Below are 24,492 nucleotides of genomic sequence, written 5' to 3'. Positions count from 1 at the left end.
GACATCCGTTTACTCTCCGCTTCCAGTGTAGACAGCATCATTGATTATAATGGTTTCTATTGCTTTTGACATGATGGGACGCTTGCGTCCGGTGTGGACAGGGTGTGACTCTTTGTTTTTAGGGTTATATCTAAATATTTGTTACTTAATGCATCTAGATAAAACAACTCAACACAGCTTCCAATATCTGACCAAGACAGGCATTTTGACCAATCACACACCCACAATTTAGAGTGCTCTTCTTGCTTATACCAATATACTGTATCGGTACTGTAAAGAGTCAAGTCATTTTTATTTGTATAGCGCTTTTCACAACAGATGCCATTTCAAAGCAGCTGTAAAGGACATTATACTTTATTATAAATTATGCTTTAACAGAAAATAAAGGCAATAATATTTTAGTCATCATTGTGCTATTTGATAAAAATTTGATTGTTGATTGTGTCTTAATATGTAAATAATATTTATATATAGACCCCCAGTGAGCCTGCCAAAAAACTCGATAAGATGTTGGTAAATGGAGAAAAATAACCTTTGGAGAATCAATGCTCATTATGGGGACCAGTACCCTTCTGGATAAACAGCATGAATATAATGCCAATAAAAGTTATTTATGTGAGGAACATGTCATGGTTAACATAGTAAACTAAGTAAACAAATGAGTTTCCCCCACAGGGATTAATAAAGCTGTCAATAAATCAATCAATTAAATGTTAGGGTTCAATTGAATGCCAATGTTTAAAGAAAATGATTTTGTATGAACTGTAAGATTGGTGCCAAAGTCTTTGAAATCATCCTTTATTAACTGTGGAAGTGCATGTAGATACAGTTTCCTTTTTTATTTGGCCGATGAAGGCTTTTGTTGCCAGTTAATTCGTTGCATATGTCTTTCATTTTAAAAGAGTGTAGTCCATTCTTAGACCAAGATGATAAAGGTAACAATTGGTGAGGGGCATAGCAGTCTGGTTGGATGCTTATAGCAGGTCATTTTGGTGAAGTTCATCCTGAGTCCAAGGTTCAGACAGTGGCACATGTAGAATCCCATATCTTGGAGTTTGCACCAATTCATCCTCTATCATGTCCATCATAGTAGACTGAAGTGAAGTCTGGCTGGCACAGGCTGCAGTTGGTCATCATCACTCATCGACATGTAGCAGTGACCGGTACCATTAATTAAAATTGTATATAACTTACAATGAATATAGATATATATTTTAGCATCTTAATACTGAAGCACTGGTACTTTTGAAATCACTACAAGATGATACAAATATTTGTGACTTTACTGAAAACATTTGGGGCTTAAGCCCTGGCAGCTCACCTCTAGTTCCACCCATGCTCCCTAATGAGGAAGGCTGGAATGGTTGTATATCTACAAGAAATCAGTATTTATGTAAAAAAATCTGTCTTCCTTGTCCAGTCCACTTCCCATGCTTTCTCTCTCATTCTCGTCTCTTAATCCCAATTTCCACATCCAGTCACTGAGGCCCTCTCAGAACCACTGTTGCCACATTAGTACTGGTTGCTAAGAGACCCTGAAAATTCCAGAAACCCCATGTGCCCCATTTGAGCCCACAGACATTTAGATGGAGTTCTGAGTTCCCAGCTTTGGTTACCGGGTGAGGGAATTTGGTATTTTGGAGGAGAGGAGAGTACCAGAGTGAGAAAGAAAGGAGGAAAGCTGAAAACATCCCACCATCCATCTTCTGTCATGGTAGCCAAATAGTCAAGCCCATAAACAAAAGACAACATGGAGAGTGATCAGCAATAATGAGCTGTCTGAAATGGCCGTCGGCTTTCTCTTGGCCCCATAAAGTAGTGAAACACAGTTGAATAGTAAAAAGACAGAAGGAAGACTTGTGGACTGGGAATAGTCAAGAGAACAAGGCACTTTGACAGTGATAGTTCGTTGAGTATGTTTGCAGTACTGCTTCCGGAAAATTAAATTGGTGGAATCCTGGAAAACAGTTGGCTGAGAAACAGTCCTCAGTAGCTGGATATGAATGTTGCTCGTTACGTTGCATGTTTTGAGGTGAAGAACAACAACAGAACTATTCTGTAGCAAAGTTCTATACTAAGTATACCTTTACACCAGGCATTAACATGCCTTTTTACCATCAGAACAGAAAAACAAACACACTGATCTATATTACATGCTAGCCTACAGAAAGCTATTAGCTGCAGAATAAAATCCATCGTCTGCGATCTCATGTCTTACATTTACATTTTATGCATTTGGCAGACGCTTTTATCCAAAGCGACTTACAGAGCCCTAATTACAGGGACAATCCCCCCAGAGCAACCTGGAGTTAAGTGCCTTGCTCAAGGACACAATGGTGGTGGCTGTGGGGATTGAACCAGCGACCTTCTGATTAACAGTTATGTTCTTTAGCCCACTACACCATCACCACTGTCTTGAGCGGTAAAAAAATAATAGCATTGAGCCCAAGTTAAGCTTGTCTCATGATCATGTTATGGTATGTTTCTCATCACGTCATGTTTAGCGGTCATCCAATAATTGCTAAACTGTTGGTGTGTCAGCGGCAGCCAACATTTAGTTTTGGCTGGAGCTCGTCCACAAATTCCTCTGAAGTGATAAATCAGTGATGGGCCTGAAATGAATCTGGCATTCGTTCCAGGACAATGCAAACAGAACTCATAAAACAAAAGAAGCCTCAACACCCACAGAATACTAAACACAAGGATTAGAAGAGTAAATATAGATCAATGTGTTCATCTGCTGAGGAGAATGGACCACATCAACACTTGCTACAGGCTGACATTTAGAATCATTGTGTCCATAAACGTAACATGATTTAACCAAGAAGGACAACAAAATTCCTTGCAATCAATAAGATTTTAGGTTTAGGGTCTTGAACAACATTCTTAAACATTCATTTGCCTCTGATTTAAGGGGTTAGTTATGGTTATTAGGGTTATTCTTAGGGATGTGGTGTGGACAATAATTGCTTAAAAATAATGTTTGTTTGTTTGTTTGTTTGTTTGTTTGTTTTCAGGACCATCTAAGAATGCTAAAGGTATAGTTGCATGGCAGTGGAAACTGACATACCTTAAAGCTTAAAAAAGGACACATAGGTGTCATAAAAATAGATGCATGACTGCTGCGTCATATTCTAATGGCATATTATGGGTTTTGGTCAGAAACAACCCAGAATTTAAGTAATTTTTCCATGGAAATCTTAATGTCCATTGCACGTTTATAGTGCTATGAGAGAAGCTCGATCACAGTGGCATGCTTGAGTAATTTTGACACTTTAATTTTTGGGTGATCTATTTCTTTAGTTCAGGAACATGTCATATCTGTCTAAATAGGTCATGTGTATCCACATGGTTAAAGACAGTTTGTCAACATGAAAAGACATCTGTAACACAATTGACAGCATTTCTTTGTGAAACTGGCAATTTGACAAGAAAAGAAGGGGACTTGATTATATGTTAAAATAAAGGAATAGTTCACCCAAAAAATGTAATCCTCTCAACATTTACCCATGCCATCCTAGATCCCTTTCTTTCTTCTGCTGAAAACAAACAAACATTTTTAGAAGAATATCTCAGCTCTTTTGGTGCATTCAAAGCACGTGAATAGTGGCCAAAACGTTGAAGCTTCAAAAACGACATAAAAGCAGCATAAAAGTAATCCATACAACTCCAGTGTTTTAATCCATATATTCTGAAGCAAGTTGATAGGTGCAGGTGAGAAACAGATCCATGCTTAAGTACATTTTTACAATAAATTATTCTCCCTGCCCAGTGGGTGGCAATATGCACGAAGAGTGCAAGTCGACAAAAACAAAAGCAGAAGAAAGTGAAAGTGGAGATTTATAGTAAAAAAAGACTTAAATATTTATCAGTTTCTCACCCACAACTAACATATAGCTTCTGAAGACATGGATTTAACCATGTGCTGTATGGATTGTATGTTGTATGGATTACTTTTATACTGCTTCCAGTTACTTTTATAATTAGTGTGTAATTGATGAGAGATTGTTTATTTTTGGCTGAACTATCTCTTTAACATTAACTGGAACTATTGATTTGAGAAAGGCTGCATTACCTACAACAGTAAAGCAATGCCTAAATAGCTATTTGGCAATTGGTTAACATTAGCCAATAGAGAGCATGGCCTTGATTACATCAGCAAAATAAGGAAAGTCATTTCAGAGGCAGAGCAAGATTACAAACACACACTTTTTTTCTTAGAAATAAGTTATATTATTTGTTGATTTTGTAGTCAACACTTAGTCTTAAAGAGATGCTTACAAGGGATACTTTGGTGCTTGTAGCCGTTTGTTGAGGCAATATGAACCGGCCTTCACCATGAAGATAGAATCACTGTAAAGCATATCAATGCTAAATAATGTAACAGCTGTTTGGTGTCATAATGATATGGGCATTTGATATAGCCATAAATATCTACAGTTACTTAAAAAATAACAAGGTGTCTGTTTGTGGTGTCAGCCAAATCCAATGATGAAATACAGCTTAGTGCATGACCTACGACCCCGCTCATTTCAACCAGTGGTGGGATGTGGCTTAATGATCTAAATGTTCAGCTTCTGTTCTGACACAAGCAGTGTGGAACACATCTGCAAATGAATTAACAACCTGGGGTCAACGGTCAAAGCATTTTATCACACTGAGCCTGTAGGCCTAGTGCCATGGCCTTGTCAAACGAAGGCAATTTAAATTTAAATGCCTTGTCGTCATGACAACAACACCATGGGGCACAAGCTCAGGGGTCAAGTGAGAGGCGTGCGATGGCAAGCTTGTGAAATGTTGACCTCGAAATTGGGATTCATGAAACTTTAACTGGCATGAACATGAAGAAACAAGATGTGATGTCGTAAAAGGGGGAGTATTTCTTTGGGACAATGTTTGGTCAATCCCAGGAATCTGTGGCCAATTTACTTGTATAATGACAGCTAAAGAATACACTGACTTGCCTTAAAGGGACCTTGATCAGGCTTATATTGATAATAAACACAAAAACAAAGCATTTTGTATAAAACAAAAAATGTAACCAATGTTAATGGTCACCAACTGCCACTAGATTTTAAACGTCGCTTTCAATCACAAATGCCACCTATGTCAGTCTTTTTTACCTCAAAGACTCCAAATTCACTAAAGTAAAAGCACTCAAACATATCCAGTACATCTGCATATCGATATGCCTCAACATAATCTAGCAAAAAATACATCCCTTGGCACACAACACATCCAGAGCACCTATCATAACATCTAACCCTTAGAAATGTGTGTCTCTTTTTCCAAAAGACAGTTGGAGGGAAAACAGACACATTGGTTTTTTGCAGATTTCTTTTGGTCAGCAGGTTTACTTCTGTATTGTGACCAGATGCTCAAACAGAAAATCTCTTTAGCTTAAACCCCTCATGTTGATTTAGTTCTGAAGTAAATAAATAAAGAAATATGTGTATAAAAAGATCATATTCTTACTATTGTAGCACAGAGGGTGGCAGATTTGAGAACATTCCGTATTTGTTTGCTCCATAGGTTTACATATTTACCGTTAAGCACCGTGGCAAAACTGGGCATGTGTTTGGCCTGGCATGTGCAACCAGAAACAAAGGGAGAGAGCAAACCAAGAGTGAAGAGAAGAGAGAGAGAGTGAGAGAGAGCAGTTGTGCAAAAAAACAGATGCAGTATCTCCAAAAACATTTCAAGACAGGAGGCTTAATGCAGTTGACCTCTCGCAGTTGCCCTGAGCAGTTGTTCTGTTGTGTTAGGCACTGTTAGTTCTACAGCAGTTCCTCTGACTGACAGATTAGCTCTCTATTTAATGGGATAGTTCACCCATCATTTATTCAAGAAATGTCCAAGCTGCTTTTCTCTATAAAACTAAAGTTTCCAGTGATTTTTAAGATGACCAAAAAGGACAACAGCAACAGAAATAATATGATAGCTATAGAGAGGAACCAAACTAAATTTAAGTCATTATTCAAGTTTGAATAGGATGCGTGAATATGCAATATTTTGATATCCTTCAAAGCAATTGCATGGCTTCAGAAGACTTGTAGTACTTGTAATGTATGAGTAGAGCACAACAGTCTGGTTCAGGAAGTATAATTCTTATAAATTTTCCATAGGGGAATGATGATGCAATCGACTTAGTTTCCCTATACTCTCAAACTACTTAAATATTTGCATATATCTGATGGGGTCCATGAACTAACACTTATCTCTCATTATAGTGATGGTGGAGGAAGACCTGATACGGCCTGCCAGAGCATCAGAGGAGGAGAGAGAGAGTGGCTCAGAGCAGTAGTGGATGAAAGACCCGCAGCTAAAGCTAGAGACTGAGTGATGGATGGACATCATACTTCATATCTAATCTCCTTTCCCACTCACTTTTGCTCTCATTGACCTTGTCATCTTCACAACTGGAATTTTTTTTAGCTGATGACACAGGAAATCCTCTTCCTGTGGTTTTCATGTGTGGCAACTTAGAGGGGTAACCACAGAGTTGGGTAAATGGGTGCGAGAGTGCAGGATGGCTACTGGAGGGCCCAGCGGTGTGATTTTGGTGGCAAGTAAAGATTAGGTTTCAAAGTCATTAAAGAATGTTACACAGGTAAGATCAATAGTGAGCACTGTTATGTGTGACACAGTCATGTGTCACGGCTTGGAGCAGAAAACAGGGGTCCTTTAGTGGCCAATTTAGCAATGATGGAACGACATGTACCACCTAAGCACCTGCATTTTGAGACAGCCAGTGAAGGTCATACAATCACTTTGCACCCTTGTGAGGTCTCTGTAGTCATTTAAACATCTGAGTACATGAGCAACGTAATATGTCACTATTTGTGAGATCTTCAATGTTGCTTTTGGCAATTGATTTGCTCCTAAAAGTATTTCCATGTAACAAAGGCTCTGGCAAATTCAAACACAAGCACTCATGCACTACTAAGACTCAACATGAATGTCATGAAGAATTGGGACTGAGTGATATACTGTTTATATATGCATAAAAATATTATTAAATTAAATGACAATGAACCAAATGCTGTAAAATATATTGTTTGTTGTGTTACCAAAATGTTTAATGCAAGAAGAAAATTACAAGAAAAATCTGGTAAAAAAATGTAATATATATATATATATATATACACTCACCTAAAGGATTATTAGGAAGACCATACTAATACTGTGTTTGACCCCCTTTCGCCTTCAGAACTGCCTTAATTCTACGTGGCATTGATTCAACAAGGTGCTGCATCTTGCAGTTGATGGAGATTTGTGGGATGCACATCCAGGGCACGAAGCTCCCGTTCCACCACATCCCAAAGATGCTCTATTGGGTTGAGATCTGGTGACTGTGGGGGCCATTTTAGTACAGTGAACTCATTGTCATGTTCAAGAAACCAATTTGAAATGATTCGAGCTTTGTGACATGGTGCATTATCCTGCTGGAAGTAGCCATCAGAGGATGGGTACATGGTGGCCATAAAGGGATGGACATGGTCAGAAACAATGCTCAGGTAGGCCGTGGAATTTAAACGATGCCCAATTGGCACTAAGGGGCCTAAAGTGTGCCAAGAAAACATCCCCCACACCATTACACCACCACCACCAGCCTGCACAGTGGTAACAAGGCATGATGGATCCATGTTCTCATTCTGTTTATGCCAAATTCTGACTCTACCATCTGAATGTCTCAACAGATATCGAGACTCATCAGACCAGGCAACATTTTTCCATTCTTCAACTGTCCAATTTTGGTGAGCTCTTGCAAATTGTAGCCTCTTTTTCCTATTTGTAGTGGAGATGAGTGGTACCCGGTGGGGTCTTCTGCTGTTGTAGCCCATCCGCCTCAAGGTTGTGCGTGTTGTGGCTTCACAAATGCTTTGCTGCATACCTCGGTTGTAACGAGTGGTTATTTCAGGCAAAGTTGCTCTTCTATCAGCTTGAATCTGTCGGCCCATTCTATATTATATATATATATATATATACACTCACCTAAAGGATTATTAGGAACACCTGTTAAATTTCTCATTAATGCACTTATCTAATCAAACAATCACATGGCAGTTGCGTCAATGCATTTAGGGGTGTGGTCCTGGTCAAGACAATCTCCTGAACTCCAAACTGAATGTCAGAATGGGAAAGAAAGGTGATTTAAGCAATTTTGAGCGTGGCATGGTTGTTGGTGCCAGACGGGCCGGTCTGAGTATTTCACAATCAGCTCAGTTACTGGGATTTTCACGCACAACCATTTCTAGGGTTTACAAAGAATGGTGTGAAAAGGGAAAAACATCCAGTATGCAGCAGTCCTGTGGGCGAAAATGCCTTGTTGATGCTAGAGGTCAGAGGAGAATGGGCTGACTGATTCAAGCTGACAGAAGAGCAACTTTGCCTGAAATAACCACTCATTACAACCGAGGTATGCAGCAAAGCATTTGTGAAGCCACAACATGCACAACCTTGAGGCGGATGGGCTACAACAGCAGAAGACCCCACCGGGTACCACTCATCTCCACTACAAATAGGAAAAAGAGGCTACAATTTGCAAGAGCTCACCAAAATTGGACAGTTGAAGAATGGAAAAATGTTGCCTGGTCTGATGAGTCTCGATATCTGTTGAGACATTCAGATGGTAGAGTCAGAATTTGGCATAAACAGAATGAGAACATGGATCCATCATGCCTTGTTACCACTGTGCAGGCTGGTGGTGGTGGTGTAATGGTGTGGGGGATGTTTTCTTGGCACACTTTAGGCCCCTTAGTGCCAATTGGGCATCGTTTAAATTCCACGGCCTACCTGAGCATTGTTTCTGACCATGTCCATCCCTTTATGGCCACCATGTACCCATCCTCTGATGGCTACTTCCAGCAGGATAATGCACTATGTCACAAAGCTCGAATCATTTCAAATTGGTTTCTTGAACATGACAATGAGTTCACTGTACTAAAATGGCCCCCACAGTCACCAGATCTCAACCCAATAGAGCATCTTTGGGATGTGGTGGAACGGGAGCTTCGTGCCCTGGATGTGCATCCCACAAATCTCCATCAACTGCAAGATGCTATCCTATCAATATGGGCCAACATTTCTAAAGAATGCTTTCAGCACCTTGTTGAATCAATGCCACATAGAATTAAGGCAGTTCTGAAGGTGAAAGTGGGTCAGACACAGTATTAGTATGGTGTTCCTAATAATCCTTTAGGTGAGTGTATACATATATATAAAAAAATACATTTAGCAAAAAAGAAACGTCCCTTTTTCAGGACAATGTTTTTTAAAGATAATTTTGTAAAAATCCCAAAAACTTTATTTTAAAGGGTTTAAACAATGTTTTCCATGCTTGTTCTACGAACCATAAACAAATACTGAACATGCACTGTGGAACAGTCATTAAGACACTAACAGCTCACAGATGGTAGACAATTAACCCTCAGGGGTCTGAGGGTGTTTTGGGCCCTGGAGAAGTTTTGACATGCCTTGACATTTGTGCTTTTTTCAGTTGCTTAAAAACACATTAATGGCTAAAGTATGATAACACTGTATTCAGCACAAACTCTGCTAAAATAATATGTGAGCAACATGTGTGTACATGTTTGTATTTTTGAGAAAATAATGTTTATGCATGGTTTTTAAGTCATTGAAATAAGGCCATATAACACATACTAAACATTTGTCCACAAGCCTTTTGAGAACTGGATCTTGTAGCCTAGAGTTTTTGCTACAAAATTATGTGAAAACCATCCTGATCACTCATTCATACAAAACTATATAGTTAATTTAACTTTTGTAAGACACTTTTAGTGTTAGAAAGGTCATATGTGAGGAGGCATGAATGATCATGAATATTGATTATAATTCATACCTGAGGAGACAAAAGACCCTTCCCCTGGGCCTATCAATGAGGAATGTGACAGAAAGAGAATAAATGTGAGGAGACTTAATGATCAAAATCAAGTTTTAAGTTAAAAGAAGTAATCTGACTATACATTTTCTTTACATAAAGACTTTACTTAATTTTAAACCTACACTACAGTTTAAATGACGTCTCTTCTGCTCACCAAGACTGCATTTATTTGATCCAAAATACAGTAAAAACAGTGATATTTTGAACTATTTCTACAATTTAAAAGAACAGTTTTCTATTTGAATATATTGTAAAATGCATTTGTGATCAAAGCTGAATTTTCAGCATCATTACTGCAGTCTTCAGTGTCACATGATCATTCAGAAATCATAATAATATGCTGATTTAGTCTTGCGCTTCTTCTAAGGAAAATGTTAACTCTTCGTCACTATCCAGGAGTTTTCTCACATGTGTATCGTGCTGTCTTTCAAACGCGCAAAAAAATGAATTACTTTGTTTTTAAGGCACAGTCGGGGGCGTTTATCATTTCATTTGATCGTCTCAGCACATTAGCTTATGAATAGTGCACTCTGCTGGTGGGTGTGATCACATTAGGTATAATTAGCTGTGCATTTAAAAACTGTACATCGCTTAGTTTCATACAGATTACATTGCAGGAGAATATTTTTTTAAATTTGAATTGTTTTATTTAAAAGTAGACATTTTAAGCTTTCTTTAGACATATGTTTCATGTTTGTGTGATAAGTACTCACAGAGTTTCAGTTCATTTTTGTGACGTGTTTCAGATATATACTCGCAAACCCAGAGACTGCTTACAGCTCACCCTTTTTATTTTCTTTATTTTACAAAAGCACAAGGTTTTGTTGTTATTGTGAGTGTACATAAATAAAAGTAGACCCTTTATAGTCTCTAATGATGTCTTACACTTATCTGTATGCCTCAAAATGATGGAGAATTTTATGTTGTTTCCGCTGTAATGATGCGTTCGTCGGCCCCACTAAGGGTTGAGGTCACAGTTATAAAAACTTATGACTCTAAAGAGACCTTTTTACTGACTCTGATAAACACCAACAGAAAGATGCCCAGGTATGCCCATGCTGCATGGAGGCATGAGGACTGCAGATGTGGCCAGGGCAATAAATTGCAATGTCCATATTTTGAGATGACTAAGATAGTGCTACAAGGAGACAGAAAGGACAGCTGATCATCCTTGTAGTGACAGACTACATGTAACAACACCTGCACAGGATTGGTTCATCCAAATATCACACCTGCAGGACAGGTACAGAATGGCAACAACAACTGCACGATTTACACCAGGAACGCACAATCCTTCCATCAGTGCTCAGACTGTCCACAATAGGCTGAAAGAGGCAGGGCTGAGGGTTGTAGGCCTGTTGTAAGGCAGGTCCTTACCAGACATCACCAGCAAAAATGTTGCCTATGGGCACAAACACACCTTCACTTTACCAGACAGGCCTGGCAAAAAGTGCTCTTCACTGACAAGTTGCAGTTTTGTCTCACCAGGGGTGATGGTCAGACTTGTGTTTATTGTCGAAGGAATGAGCATTACACTGAGACCTGTACTCTGGAGCGGGATCGATTTGGAGGTGGAGGGTCCGTCATGGTCTAGGGCGGTGTGTCACTGCAGGCAATCTCAATGCTGTGCGTTACAGGGAAGACATCCTCCTCCCTCATGTGGCACCCTTCCTGCAGGCTAATCCTGATATGACCCTTCAGCATGACAATGCCACAAGCTATACTGCTCCTTCAGTGCGTGATTTCCTGCAAGACAGGAATGTCAGTGTTCTGCCATTGCCAGCGAAGTGCCTGGAACTCAATCCCACTGAGCACATCTGGGACCTGTTGGATCGGAAGGGTGAGGGCTAGGGCCATTCCCATCAGAAATGTCCGGAAACTTGCAAGTGCCTTGGTGGAAGATTGGGGTAACATCTCACAGCAAGAACTGGCAAATCTTGTGTAGTACATGAGAAGGAGATGCACTGAAGTACTTAATGCAACTGGTGGCCACACAAGATACTGATTGTTACTTTTGATTTTGCTATATATCACTAGCAAAGTTATTGTGAATACATCATGAATACATCAGTTTATATCAACCAAACCTTTGAGGAACTATATCATATGTTGAAACCACACATACCGACTCAATGAAGATGTTTATTTTTCAGTCTCATTAGAAGTACAGGTATAAGCGTAGGTATAAAGGTAAAGGTTTATCTGAGTTTAACTCAGCCACGGAGATCCATAATGGTCCTTTTAGCAGAGAACCGTGTTGCTGAAAGTATGTTGTTTCATTTGTACTCACCGGGTGTGGACACAGATTCTCCAGAGCCTTCACAAGCATCCTCATCATCACATTCACCACTGGTTTCCGCCCCACTGCCTGTATCGTCGTCCCAGAATTCAATGTTCCCCACACCTGGCATGACCACTTGGATCTCCTAAAAAACATGTTAGATCTGTTTTTAGCCATATAAAGTGTAGGAGTACATCATTGCGTACAGAGCAAATCCAATAAAGCTAGATAAACAACAAAAACAACTCAGCAGCCACTAGCAGTGAATCCCCTCAGCATCTGTTTGTTGAATTTGTTGCACCAAACAAATTATGTTAATTAGTTGCAGGAACAAACAAATCATGGACATGTATTTTTTTTTTTTTTTTTTTTGTGCCTCGCCAGAAACATCTGACTTCCCATCACGGTCTGATGAAGAGACAACCACTTGCTTGGCCTAAAGATCAAATTGACCCCCAAAGATTGAATCTTGATACCGGCCCTGAAACAAATAATAGTAAAAACAAGTTTTGGTTCTTCAAATTGGTTACCGATGTCATTGTAAAAAATGCTTTGTTCGCAGTCAGGCATGACTAAATTTCCCCAAGAACAGTGGTAGGGAAACTACTTTGAAACTATAATTTGACAAGCTACTCATAATTTAAAGTAGTTAAACTCAGTCTAGCTACTCTTTTGAAAAAATAGTTAGCTACACTACAAGTTACAATCAAAAAGTATCTAGCTACATTGAAGCTACTTAATAAGATTATATTCATTTGCAATGTTACTACCAAACAAATAATAATTATACATTTTACACAAATAACATTTATTCATGAATGTATAATTAAATACATAATATACATTTATAATTTAAATGCAAATATTACATTTTATGAATAGTAACATTAATACAGTTAAAAATGGCCATAAATTAAAACACAATAACATAAAATGAAAACAAAAAAGATCAGAGCCAATACAAAATAATTTTTATACTACACACTTTTACGTCCTCCTGATGTGGCCAAGTGTAGCATACTTCCCTAAAGATCAGATTTTTAACCTTTCCTTGGGCTGACGTTTTGTGCTCTCCACATAATATTGAGTAAGGATAATATGTGAATAAAGAGAACATAAGTTCGTGTTCACCTGTGTTCATGTTCCTTGTATTTTCTGACTTTTTTGACATTGACACGCAAGTGCCAGCTTTATAGGTCACATACCGAGGTTGCGATTATAAATATTTGATCACTTTGTTCAGGTCAAAAAGAGGATGTATGGTCACCCTAGATTGTTGCATAATATATATATATATATATATATATATATATATATATATATATATATATATATCCCAATAACACACAGATAATGAGAAGTGAAATAAATAAAAATTGTACAGAGTCTTCATTGCCATCTAATGCGCTTCATAATGTGTCACACATTCTCAATTGGAGACAGGTCAGGACTCTGGGCAGGACAATCTAGCACCCAAACTCTCTGCTTACACAGCCATGCACTTAAAATCTGGGCAGTATATGGTTTGAAGTTGTCCTGCTGGAAAATGCAAGGACATCCCTGGAAAATACGGTGCTGGATGGCAATATATGTTGCTCCAAAATTTGTACATATCTGTCTGCATTCATGGTTTTCTCACAGATGTGCGACTTACCCATGCCATGGGCACTGACACACCTCTGGCCCATACAGACACTGGCCTTTGGACCTGATGCTAATAACAGCTTGGATGGTCCTTTTCCTCTTTGGCCTAGAGAACACAATGGCTGTGTTTTCAAAAAACCTTTTTGAAATGTGGACTCTTCAGACCAAAAAACACAGTTCCACTTTTCTACTTTCCAACTAAGATGAGACCAAGCCCAGATAAGTCAGCAGCGCTTCTGGACAGTGTTGATGTATGGCTTCTGCTTTGCATAGTAAAGTCTTAACTTGCATCTATGGATGCAGCACCGAATGATGTTGTCTAACAAAAGTTTACTAAAGTAATCCAAAGCCTATGTTCGTGATATCCATTAGAGATTAATAATATTTATTAAGACAGTGATGTCTGATGGATCAGAGATCACGCGCATTCAGAAGTGTTTTTTGTCTTGCACTTTATGCACCAAAATTGTACCATATTCCTTGAATCTTTTAACAATATTGTGCAGTCTAGAGGGTGAAATGCCCAAAATCCTTCACATTAGTCTTTGGTGAACATTGTTCTCAAAGTGCTGGATTATTTGCTGAGGCATCTGTTAGCAAATTGACAAGTCTTGAATGATCCGTGCTCTTGAAGTACTAGGCTGTTTTTGGAGGCTCCTTATACAGTATACAGTATTATGAAACAACTACCACACCTGTTTAACATCTCTTGTTTCACATTGCCTTGTTATTTAAACTCGTCAAATTGTTATTAGTCTAAAATTGGCCCTGTCTCAACTTTTTTGCAATCATCTGATTTAATCTTACTGTACATTTTCCAAAAACAATAAAATTCACTAGGTAAAACATCATATTATTTCTATCGGGAAGACACGCAGGCTTGAGTGAGGTTTAAGATGACATTTATTTGATAAATGTAAAGCAGAAAGTAATGTCTCTCTTTGGCGTAGGCCCCGTCTGGCAGTTCGAGTGAGTTGCACTCGGAACCATCATATCCTGCCGGAGATAGGAGGCAGGGGCGAGAAGCCTACCCCCGTATGGGATGGGGCTCAACTGGTGGTGGTGGGGTGGTGGAGGTTGCCGGTTAGCACACTGAAACAGCAATGTGATAGATTGTGAGCAGACTTATAAAGCAATGGCTTACATGCAATTGGCTAGGAATTACCCAGCTAATGATGTGATGATGTACAGCTGCTAGTCTTCCCGCTAGAACGACGCTGCGCTTCCATGTCTAGTTGTGGGGCTTTCAATATAACAAAGGGTGAATATAATTTACAAATCACTCCTTTTTGTTTTTATTAGCATTTTTTATGCTGTCCCAACTTTTTCAGAATTGGGGTTGAAGATCTTTATTTTAATTCTTTACATTCTCTATATATACATCAGGGTCCAAAAGTCTAACACCACACTGGAAATCTGAGATGTTTTCCCCTGTCACCATTCATTTTACAGGAAATAAAAGTGAGTGTTGACTGAGACTAGCAAACTAGTTTGTAGTGCACAAAGGAAAGAAAGCATTTGGATTTGGATTTAGAGCAGCATTATGGTGAATAAGTGTTGACAGAATTAGCATTTTTGTGTGAACTATCCCTATTAAAAAGATTACATGGATAATATAATTTCTGTATTAAAAGCATTATTACAACTGGTCTAAGATTTTATGGAGTCATCCATCCATTCTACTTGAACACTACATGTTAATCTTTCCACTGGCATTTCACTCACGATTTCCCCTCTAGTCCAGTAAAAGACTTTTGAGTGTAGCGAGGTAAAGTATTTGATTTTAATCTTTCGCTACCTGCTGAGGACTAAATGTCATCACATTTCTTTAGTATACACTTCCTTAGAAGTCACAGAAGTGCCCACCAGGGAAATAAATGTCAATGTAAAGGTCTAACTCAGATGACCCTTTAACCTTTGATTCAGCACAATCAGGAGTCGGCAGGCTGCGTGCACTCATTGTGACATTTCACCCCCTGCCCAGGGCTTATAAGTCAGCCAGCGAGAGACGTGGCTCTATAGATAAGCATGGGAGGTCAGACAGAAGCAAGAGAGACTGGCAAACAGACAGACAGTTAAATATACAGAAGATATTAATGGACAGTAATGACAACCACCACACACGCATGACTGAACATTCACGTCTGTGGTTTCTAACTTTGTCCTGATAACACACATGGGAGTAGATGAATGACCTTTCCAAAACAGCCACGTGCAGATTCACGCAAACACAGAAGATGACTTGTAACCTTGATTGGCGCTCACCAGACTCTGGAGACAGTATTTCAACATTGTAGAGGGGACTTTTACAGTGCACTATGGTCAGAATGTTTTTTTTAAGCATTTAAAGGGACAGTTCACCCTTTCTTTCCTCAATGGAACCCAAAAGAAGATGTTAGGCAGAACGTTAGAGATTGACAGTTTCATTCAAGTGAATGGTGACTTTCTGCCAAACTTCTCCTTTTGTGTTTCACTCAAGACAGAAAGAAAGTTATATGTGTTTGGAACATCATGAGGTCAAGTAAATGATGACAGAATTGAATTTTTTTGGCGCACTATACTTTTAAAGAGACACCCATATAGAGACCCAATATATATATATATATTATGAGAAGTCCTACATAATTTAGATAACTATTATTTAACATAAAATTAACTTAGCATGAGAAGTAGGAGGTTTTAAAAACATCAAATATCTGTCACTGTCCCACCTCAGAGGTATTGGACTGTATCCAATCATTAAAATCGGATTAAATCATATTTTCTGTTGAATTGATATTAAAAGGATAGTTCAACCATAAATGAATATTCTCTCATTATTTACTCACTTTCATGCCCTCCCAAATGTGTTTGACTTTCTTTCTTCTGCAGACCACAAACAAAGGTTTTTAGAAAAGTATCTAAGCTCTGTAGGTCCATAAAATGCAAGTGAACCGTGGCAAGAAATTTGAAGTTCCATAAAGTACATAAAGGTAGCATAAAATTAATCCAATCAACTTCGGTGTTTAAATCCATATCTTAAGAAGCCATCTATCATATAGGTCATGTGGGTGAGAAACAGATAAATATAAAAGCCATATTTTACTAAAAATGTTACTTCACATTCTTCATGCATATCACCACCTACTGGTCTTTTATAGTAAAAAAGGACTTAAATATTGACCTGTTTATCACCAACACCTACTAAATTGATTTTGAGCTTCAAAGTTCTGGCAACCATTCTCTTGCATTGTATTAATTTGTGTCCAGCAGAAGAAAGAAACCCATTCATATCTGAGATAGCGTGAGGTTGAGTAAATTATGAGAGAATTTTCATTTTTCTGTGAACTATCCCTTTAAATTAAATGTAGAAAAAAGTTTTCAGCCTCATTTTTAACGTTTTTGCCATAGATAATTCTACAGAGGGCTTCAATCTGAGAGGACTGATCATTTTACAAATTCACAACAACATTATAAAACACACATCCGAGTGTAAAGTGGCTACATTTCTCATGTGCATCTGAGCATTTTGATTTTCCAGTGTTTAAAATCCAAAGCAACTCTTAGGAGAATTTGATATCAAAGTCAAGGTTTCACAAATGGAGGATCGCAAAACCCCTAAGGGATCACAAAGGAATGACAGGGAGTTTGCAAAATTGCAAAAAAAAAATGCAACTGCTGAATTAAATTAAATTAAATTAAAACTAAAGAGTACACTTACATGATCTTATAAAAAATAAAAAAATACTTATTTGATTAAAACTATTTTATAATTTGCAAATAACATCATATCAATAACAAAAGATCTCTCTTACTTATAAAGTAAATATTTCAGGGGTTGCTTTATATTTTTGTAAAGTAAATATTTTAGGTATATGAGCTTAGCCGACAAAGAAGGCTAGGAATCCATTCTCTACATGAATGCATTGAAAAATATTTTACGAACATGTACAATCTAGGCAGAGTGTATAATTTAATCTTGACATAATGCTTCATCTTAAACTACAGGTCATGAGGACAGGGTGCTATCCAACCTATTCCTGTCTACTAATCTATTTTTTTGGTAGGCAGGTACACAGTACATGCTCTGCTTCACTATTAATAAACATAATACACATATCTTGGCACCCCAGCATAATTAAAGGGCACATATAAAGCAAAACATGATTTTCTTTACTCTTCTGAAATACGTTCGAGTTTGATTTATGTAGACATTTTCTTATATTAACAACTTAAACTCCCTTCCCATTCACCCAAACCATTTCTAAAAACTAAGCTCCAAAACAGGTTGAAAAAGTCATGCTTATGATGTCACAACAATGAGCAAATTAACATATTTCCACCCCTGTTTACCGTACAAATCAACACCTGTTCAGTATTCAGTAACTTAGCCCACACCGATGAACGTCTCTAGACTAATTTCTTGCAAAAGCACTCTAATTATGCACACTATAAAGATTTAAGTAAAGAATGAAAGGCTGTGGTGACCATGGTTACAGTTTATTACTGGCTAAAGACTCAATCATTAAAATCTGTCTTTACCTGTAATTCTCTGAATAATGGTATAAGAGAGTGGTTTACAAACACATCAACACATAAGTGGAACTAGTGCCGCCAGTGTTTACACGTTTAAGGAATATTCAGTGTTCAATATAAGTTAAACTCAATGGACAGCCTTTGTGGCATAATGTTGATTAGTAGAAAAAAATCATAATAATAAGTTACATCTTTTCTTTAAAGGTACAATATGTAACAATTTTCATGTAATATTCACCCTTTTTTTGCCAATGTGTGAACGGCTTGTAACGCAGTTTTAAAAATGAGCCCTTCCTGGACTTCTTAGTTTGCCTATTAAAGCCTTTAGACTGATTTCCATGCAAAAGGAGCGGGTCGGATTTGCCGGGAAAATCCAATGGATGTAATGTTTACGCAGGCTCCCAAAAGCCTTGACTTAGTTCCTCTCTTCCACAGTTCAACAGTGACAACAGTCTGCAATACTAGGTAATGTTATCTTAGAGATGGAAACCAGTAAATGTCCAGCACCCAGCACAAAACCGACTCCTACACAAACTCAGAGTAGGCCAAAAAAAAACCAAAAAAACATTTCTCTACTGAATCCCATCTGGCTTAGCGGGAACTTGATCGTGGTCGAGCGAAAACTAGAGCGAACATCTGCAGGGCATTTGATTCCTGGAGGGACATTCCTTCGGTATTGGGGATCAAAACAGACCCTGAATTGGTGTTCTTCTTTTTGGACAGGTAAGCTTACATAACTGCAAAGTATGTGAAATATAGTGCCATAAGGATTGATCTGTGTAATTTTAGCTAACTTGATCTTGCCTGCTAACGTTGACGAATTACAAGCAACCTTGCTTCGTAACCTTCAAATAATTTAAATTATTTTCTCTTTATACTAAAAGTCAGATATGCTGATTCACAGTAACTGACATAAACAATGTTAATCTGTAATTATTCAGCAAGGTAAACTACAATAATGATAGAGAGTGTTCAAGATAATGCAAAATGCTTTGTTTTAGCCCTGTTCCAGCACTGGAGAGTTTAATAGAATATACAGTCTCAAAGTTTGTAGTAAAACAATCATAACTGTCATTTTAATTATGCTACCTCATCTGTTAGCATGATGTTGGTGAATCACGTTCAGTCTCTTTGTACGTTATGTCGTTGTTTGGAAGCTTGCTCAATCACGTCCTTATGGAGTGTGTGCACGAACACGAGCAACAGGTAGCTGCTGCAGTTCACTTAACGGCATACCTGTCAATACTCCCGTTTTTCCCAGAAGTCTCCCGTATTTCACACCCATCTCCTGCCCCCCTCCCGTTTTGTTATTTCTCCCGAGAAACTCTCGTAATTTGTATGGCCCAAACCTCGTTATATGAATAATTACATCAATATATTATTCCAATGTTGTACAGTTGCAAGATCTTGTATGAAACACATCCTACTAACACAATCGACACATTGTACAAATTTCAACCCATTTGTGACCTCAACCTGGCAACCTACAACCCAGTTGGGCTGTTGATATCTGCGCGGGTAGCAGACACTGGAAGTTGAATCAAGCATCACTGGTAGATGTGAGGAGAAAACTCAGGTGGTGCTCTGGTGAAAAAAAAACTAAATATACATATAAATTTACAACAGCAGGATGGAAGAATTTAATTTCATATCTCGAAGCCATATTGACAATGCCCACGCCTTTTGCAAAGTGTTTTGCACTGATATTAATATCGGACAAAGTGGGAAAAATTATGTTACTCAGCACATAAAATCACAATGGCACAATTTATATGTATTTAGCCTGCCTCAGCCATCCAGCCCCACCCCACCCCACCCCCGGTCTCCCGGATTTTGGTTCCTAAATGTGGACAGGTATGCTTAACGTCCACAGGTGTCATTAATAACAAGGGTTTCTGAAATTTACATACAGTACTGCACCTTTAAGAAATGCAAAATTTGATGTAACAGTGAGACACTTACAATGGAAGTGAATTGGGCCAAGTTTTGGAGGGTTTAAAGGCAGAAAATTATAGCTTATAATTTTTTATAAAAAAACACCTACTTCAATCATTCTGTAAATTTGCTGTTTTTGTGCGGCAGAATTTAATTATCATCAAAACTCTCTAAACCATGAAATCATGTACAAGCATAATACTCTATGGTACTTAAGTTAATGAAAACACTACTTAAGGACTGATGCAACATTATTTGACAATATCTTTCATACATATTTTGCTTTCTTCCCTTAAACGAGGCACTAAATGCTTTAAAATTGAAAGTACCTAATTTTGAAAGGGACAATTGTTTTTAATTAAAATGTAAAAGTGAATTTCAGCCAAATTAAAAATATGAGATTGATCCTGCTAACTACAAAAATATTACAATTAATTATTGAAAGCCCAATTAGAACAAAATAAATGTTCATTTAATTTCTCTGTATGACTGAGTTTTTGTTTTGATATAGAGGTGGATGTATTGAACTATATTTTCCTGAAAATGAGAGTTGTGCTAGATATGGCTCCCTCTATGTATGTTTATGGGATCTTTTCGCCCGCTTTACTGTCCGGCAGGCGAAAAAACAAAAGTCTGATCGCTTAACGTAAAAATAATACACCTCTCTGCAAAGAGACAGACAATTGTAAGTATCATTCACTCTGTAGCAAAAATAGAACAAGTTTAATAGAGTTGAGGGCTTATTTAGATATCTAGCCCTAAGTTTGAGCAATACTAATAGTGATGTGTGACTTAGAAACCTCCACTAAATTATTTACACTGTTTATTTCAACAGTTTGAAAGATCAACCAGTCCTTATAGTTTGGCTGCTTGGTGCAAAAACTGCAAAAGGTCAGAATCTTAGCCAGTACAAAGCTATGCAAACTGGGAAGTCACATGAAATACGAGACGCTATCTTTCCATCTCTGACACACACACACACACACACACATACACACTATACATATACTCCACTGCTAAAGAATACTGTATAAAGGGAGTTCAATTCACAAATAAAGATCATCGCTTGTGGGTCCCTCTCTTCCTGTACACAGAAGATCAGGGCCAGAACTTTCGCCCTGAGAGAGCACAAATCACGGCCAGCATAGACATATGATCAAGATTTCTCCCAAAGCAAGATCGGGCAACCTACAGTAAAAACATCACTATGGGTGAAGTCACTGCTAGAGCGACTATTGTTACAAGCCATTTGTTGATCTGCATCCCACTGGAATGGTCAGAAATTAACATTGTGTTGTACCCAGGCTGGCAAGACAAGGTAAAGTGACAAGCCATGAATCACATTTACTTCCATTGTAATCAAATCTTTCAACCTAGCCAGTAGTGGCTGCGACAAGCGACATGTGACGATAGTCACTTGGCTTTTATTTTATTCACATTGTGCTGGGTTGCTCCTCCCACTGTGAAATCTCAAATGTTATGTGGTGGTACTCGTTTGGGTAACAAGAGTTTGAATCATTTCCCATTTTCCTTATCATTGCCTTTGTCCTTCTACACTGTTAATAAAAATAAGTTGAAAAATAAAATTCAGTTTTGAAGAAAAAATAAGGGCTGTCAATAGATAAAAAATGTAAATCTAATTAATTACAATGTATGTTGATTATTTAATCGCATTAATCACATAGGTTAATATTTGCTGTGAAAGCCCCCCAAATAACAATAATTAATAATATAGTGATTAAATAATTACAAATAGTTATATTTAAATAAACATAAATAAAACAATACAGTATATGTTATAAAAATTATAAACAACCAAAAATGGCTTTAGAATCCAGTATATTGTTTATTTATATATTATTGAACATGAGCCTATCATTGGCCTACAGTCCACTGCAATCTATTTTGCAATTGAATTGGTCAATCAGTCCGAGATTAGTATAAGGGCTTGTCTAAGGATGAGTTGAAGTACATCTGCGTCAAATAGATGCTTTTTGAGTGTCTCACTTTGATTGAGTCACATCATAAGCATCTGGGTTACTTGTTTTAACAAGTGATGGAGGGAACGAGACATTGTGTCGATGTACTGACATTAGGGGTTCGATCTTGAGAGCCCCAATCACCTTTGCTTAAAATAGAAAAGGTCAATGAGAATTGGCAAATGATATTTGCATGCCACTCTCCACCCTGGTCATACGGGTATAAAAGGAGATGGCGTGCGTCACTCATTCAGATTTATGCTGAGTAGGCTATAGAGGCCCAGCCATGTCAGCGGCCGGTTCAGTGCCGTGGCAGGAGGGACACAATGTCTCGTTCCCTCCATTAGGTAACAGGGGTAACACCCTGACGAGGTGAAGTGAATGGTGTGGCGACCGTGTGAGGGTGACTGCTGATATGCGCCATATATTAAAATTCAGCAGTGTAAGCGAAAGGTGAGAGGATGAACACAAGCATGCATTCAGCTCAAAAGAAAAAATCTGAATGAGTGATGCACGCCATCTCCTTTTATACCCGTATGCCCGGGGTGGAGAGTGGCATGCAATTTCCACTAGCCAATTCTCATTGCCCTTTTCTATTTTAAGCAAAGGTGATTGGGGCTCTCAAGATTGAACCCCTAATGTCACTACATCGACACAACATCGAGTAAGTGACAGACAGGGAATATACGTTTTGGGGTCGCTGTGTAAAGTTAAACCAAGTCTGAAATTTAGAAAAACATGTCATAAGATACTGGGATCGTATTTATACTTCATCAAACTGTGTTTGAAAGTAAGAACGTGTTCTTATCTTGTGCTGTACTCAGTGTTGTTTATTCAAGCTGCGCATTGCCCTATACAGCTGGAGTTTTGCTTACTGCCCCCTTGAGTAAACAGGTGGTACTTCAAGCATGAATTGCTCCAATGGTAGAAATCAGGGATGTCCCAATATCACAGTTGTTAGATACTGCTTATGTTTAAAAAATGACTACTGATTTATTATTAGTAGTAGTAGTAGTAGCAGTAGCTGTATTACAGTGAATATTACATAACTTTACAGTAGTGATATATATATATCTGTCATACCTTTTTCCTATAACTGTAGCTTTTATTTTGAAGTGTTTCTGTGTTGTTTTGACCAAGGAGCTCTGACTTATGATGGCAGCTTCACACTCTGGAAAAGCCAGTCGTTGCGTGACTCAAAGTGATAATTAACCCCAAAAGGCTGCTATATAACTAAATAAGTATGTGCTCTGTATGTGCCTTGTGCTACAATGTGAATTTGCACTCTGTTTACTGTCATCTGCTACAAACAGTGCGTGCGATGCATATGATAGTGTTTTCCTTGTATGAGCCAAGAAGGAGCTTTAACAGGTATGAGCATCTAGCGTCAGCAAAACACTGTCTCCACACATTCACAAGTGCTTTGAATTACATGCAAACTATATATATTTATCTCATTAAATCGCAAGTTTTGTGGTTAAATAATCACACTAGGACATTTTTTACAAAAAAATAGTATTGTGTGCTGAATGTTTACGTACTGACATTCGCAAGTCAGATGTATTGGTTTTTGGTATCAAGAGCATTTTTATGAGTACCAGTACATGAGCAGGTATCAAACCTGATACCAGTATCGGTATCGGGACATCCCTAGTAGGAATTTTCCTTACAATGGCCCGTGAACATGATTAATCGTGTTAATTTTATTAATGGGTTATTTGTTATATAATTAAGCACACTGAATTAAAGTGTTACATCGACAGACCACAAATACATGTATATATATATATATATATATATATATATAAGCAAAACATGAACTTCAATTGATTGGCTGTGATTTTTTTTGCTTCCATTATTAACAGTACAAAGAATAATTGCTTGACACAGGAGAATGTGTAAGAAAGCTTGTTTGTCTATTTCATATTCCTTTTTGCTATTGATCAGTAATCGATAAGTTCAAAGTGGTTTTGAAGTACAGTGGGAAGTACAGGGGCTGCAGTAATGTCTTTGCTATCCACCGTGGAATTACTCTGGCAATCAAAGACAAATTAGTTATTTAATCAAGATATTTAAATGTTTTCAGTGTTGTTTTCTTTTCTTTTTTTTATTCAGCTCACACACACAGGTCCAATGGAATGTACAAGATTAAATTCCTCTCTGTGTGCTACAGTTTCTATTGACTGTAAATCCCATGTTTCCAGAGCGACTGATCCTCTCGCAAGAGCAGGTTG

At 37.9% G+C, this 24,492-nt stretch overlaps 1 protein-coding gene across 1 annotated transcript in view; it reads right to left on the bottom strand.

The window, feature by feature from the left end:
• Positions 1-24,492, bottom strand: part of LOC127645600 (glypican-5-like) — a 223,718-nt gene that overhangs the window by 43,310 nt on the left and 155,916 nt on the right. The window contains exon 7 of the mRNA XM_052129262.1: positions 12,195-12,330. Coding sequence (XP_051985222.1) covers positions 12,195-12,330 — 136 coding nt within the window. The remainder of the gene's footprint in view (positions 1-12,194; positions 12,331-24,492) is intronic.

Source organism: Xyrauchen texanus, chromosome 6, assembly GCF_025860055.1.
Source record: "Xyrauchen texanus isolate HMW12.3.18 chromosome 6, RBS_HiC_50CHRs, whole genome shotgun sequence".
NCBI classification, from domain to species: Eukaryota; Metazoa; Chordata; class Actinopteri; order Cypriniformes; family Catostomidae; genus Xyrauchen; species Xyrauchen texanus.
The sequence above is the reverse complement of the archived record's forward strand: the minus strand, read 5'-3'. Positions and strand labels throughout refer to the sequence as shown.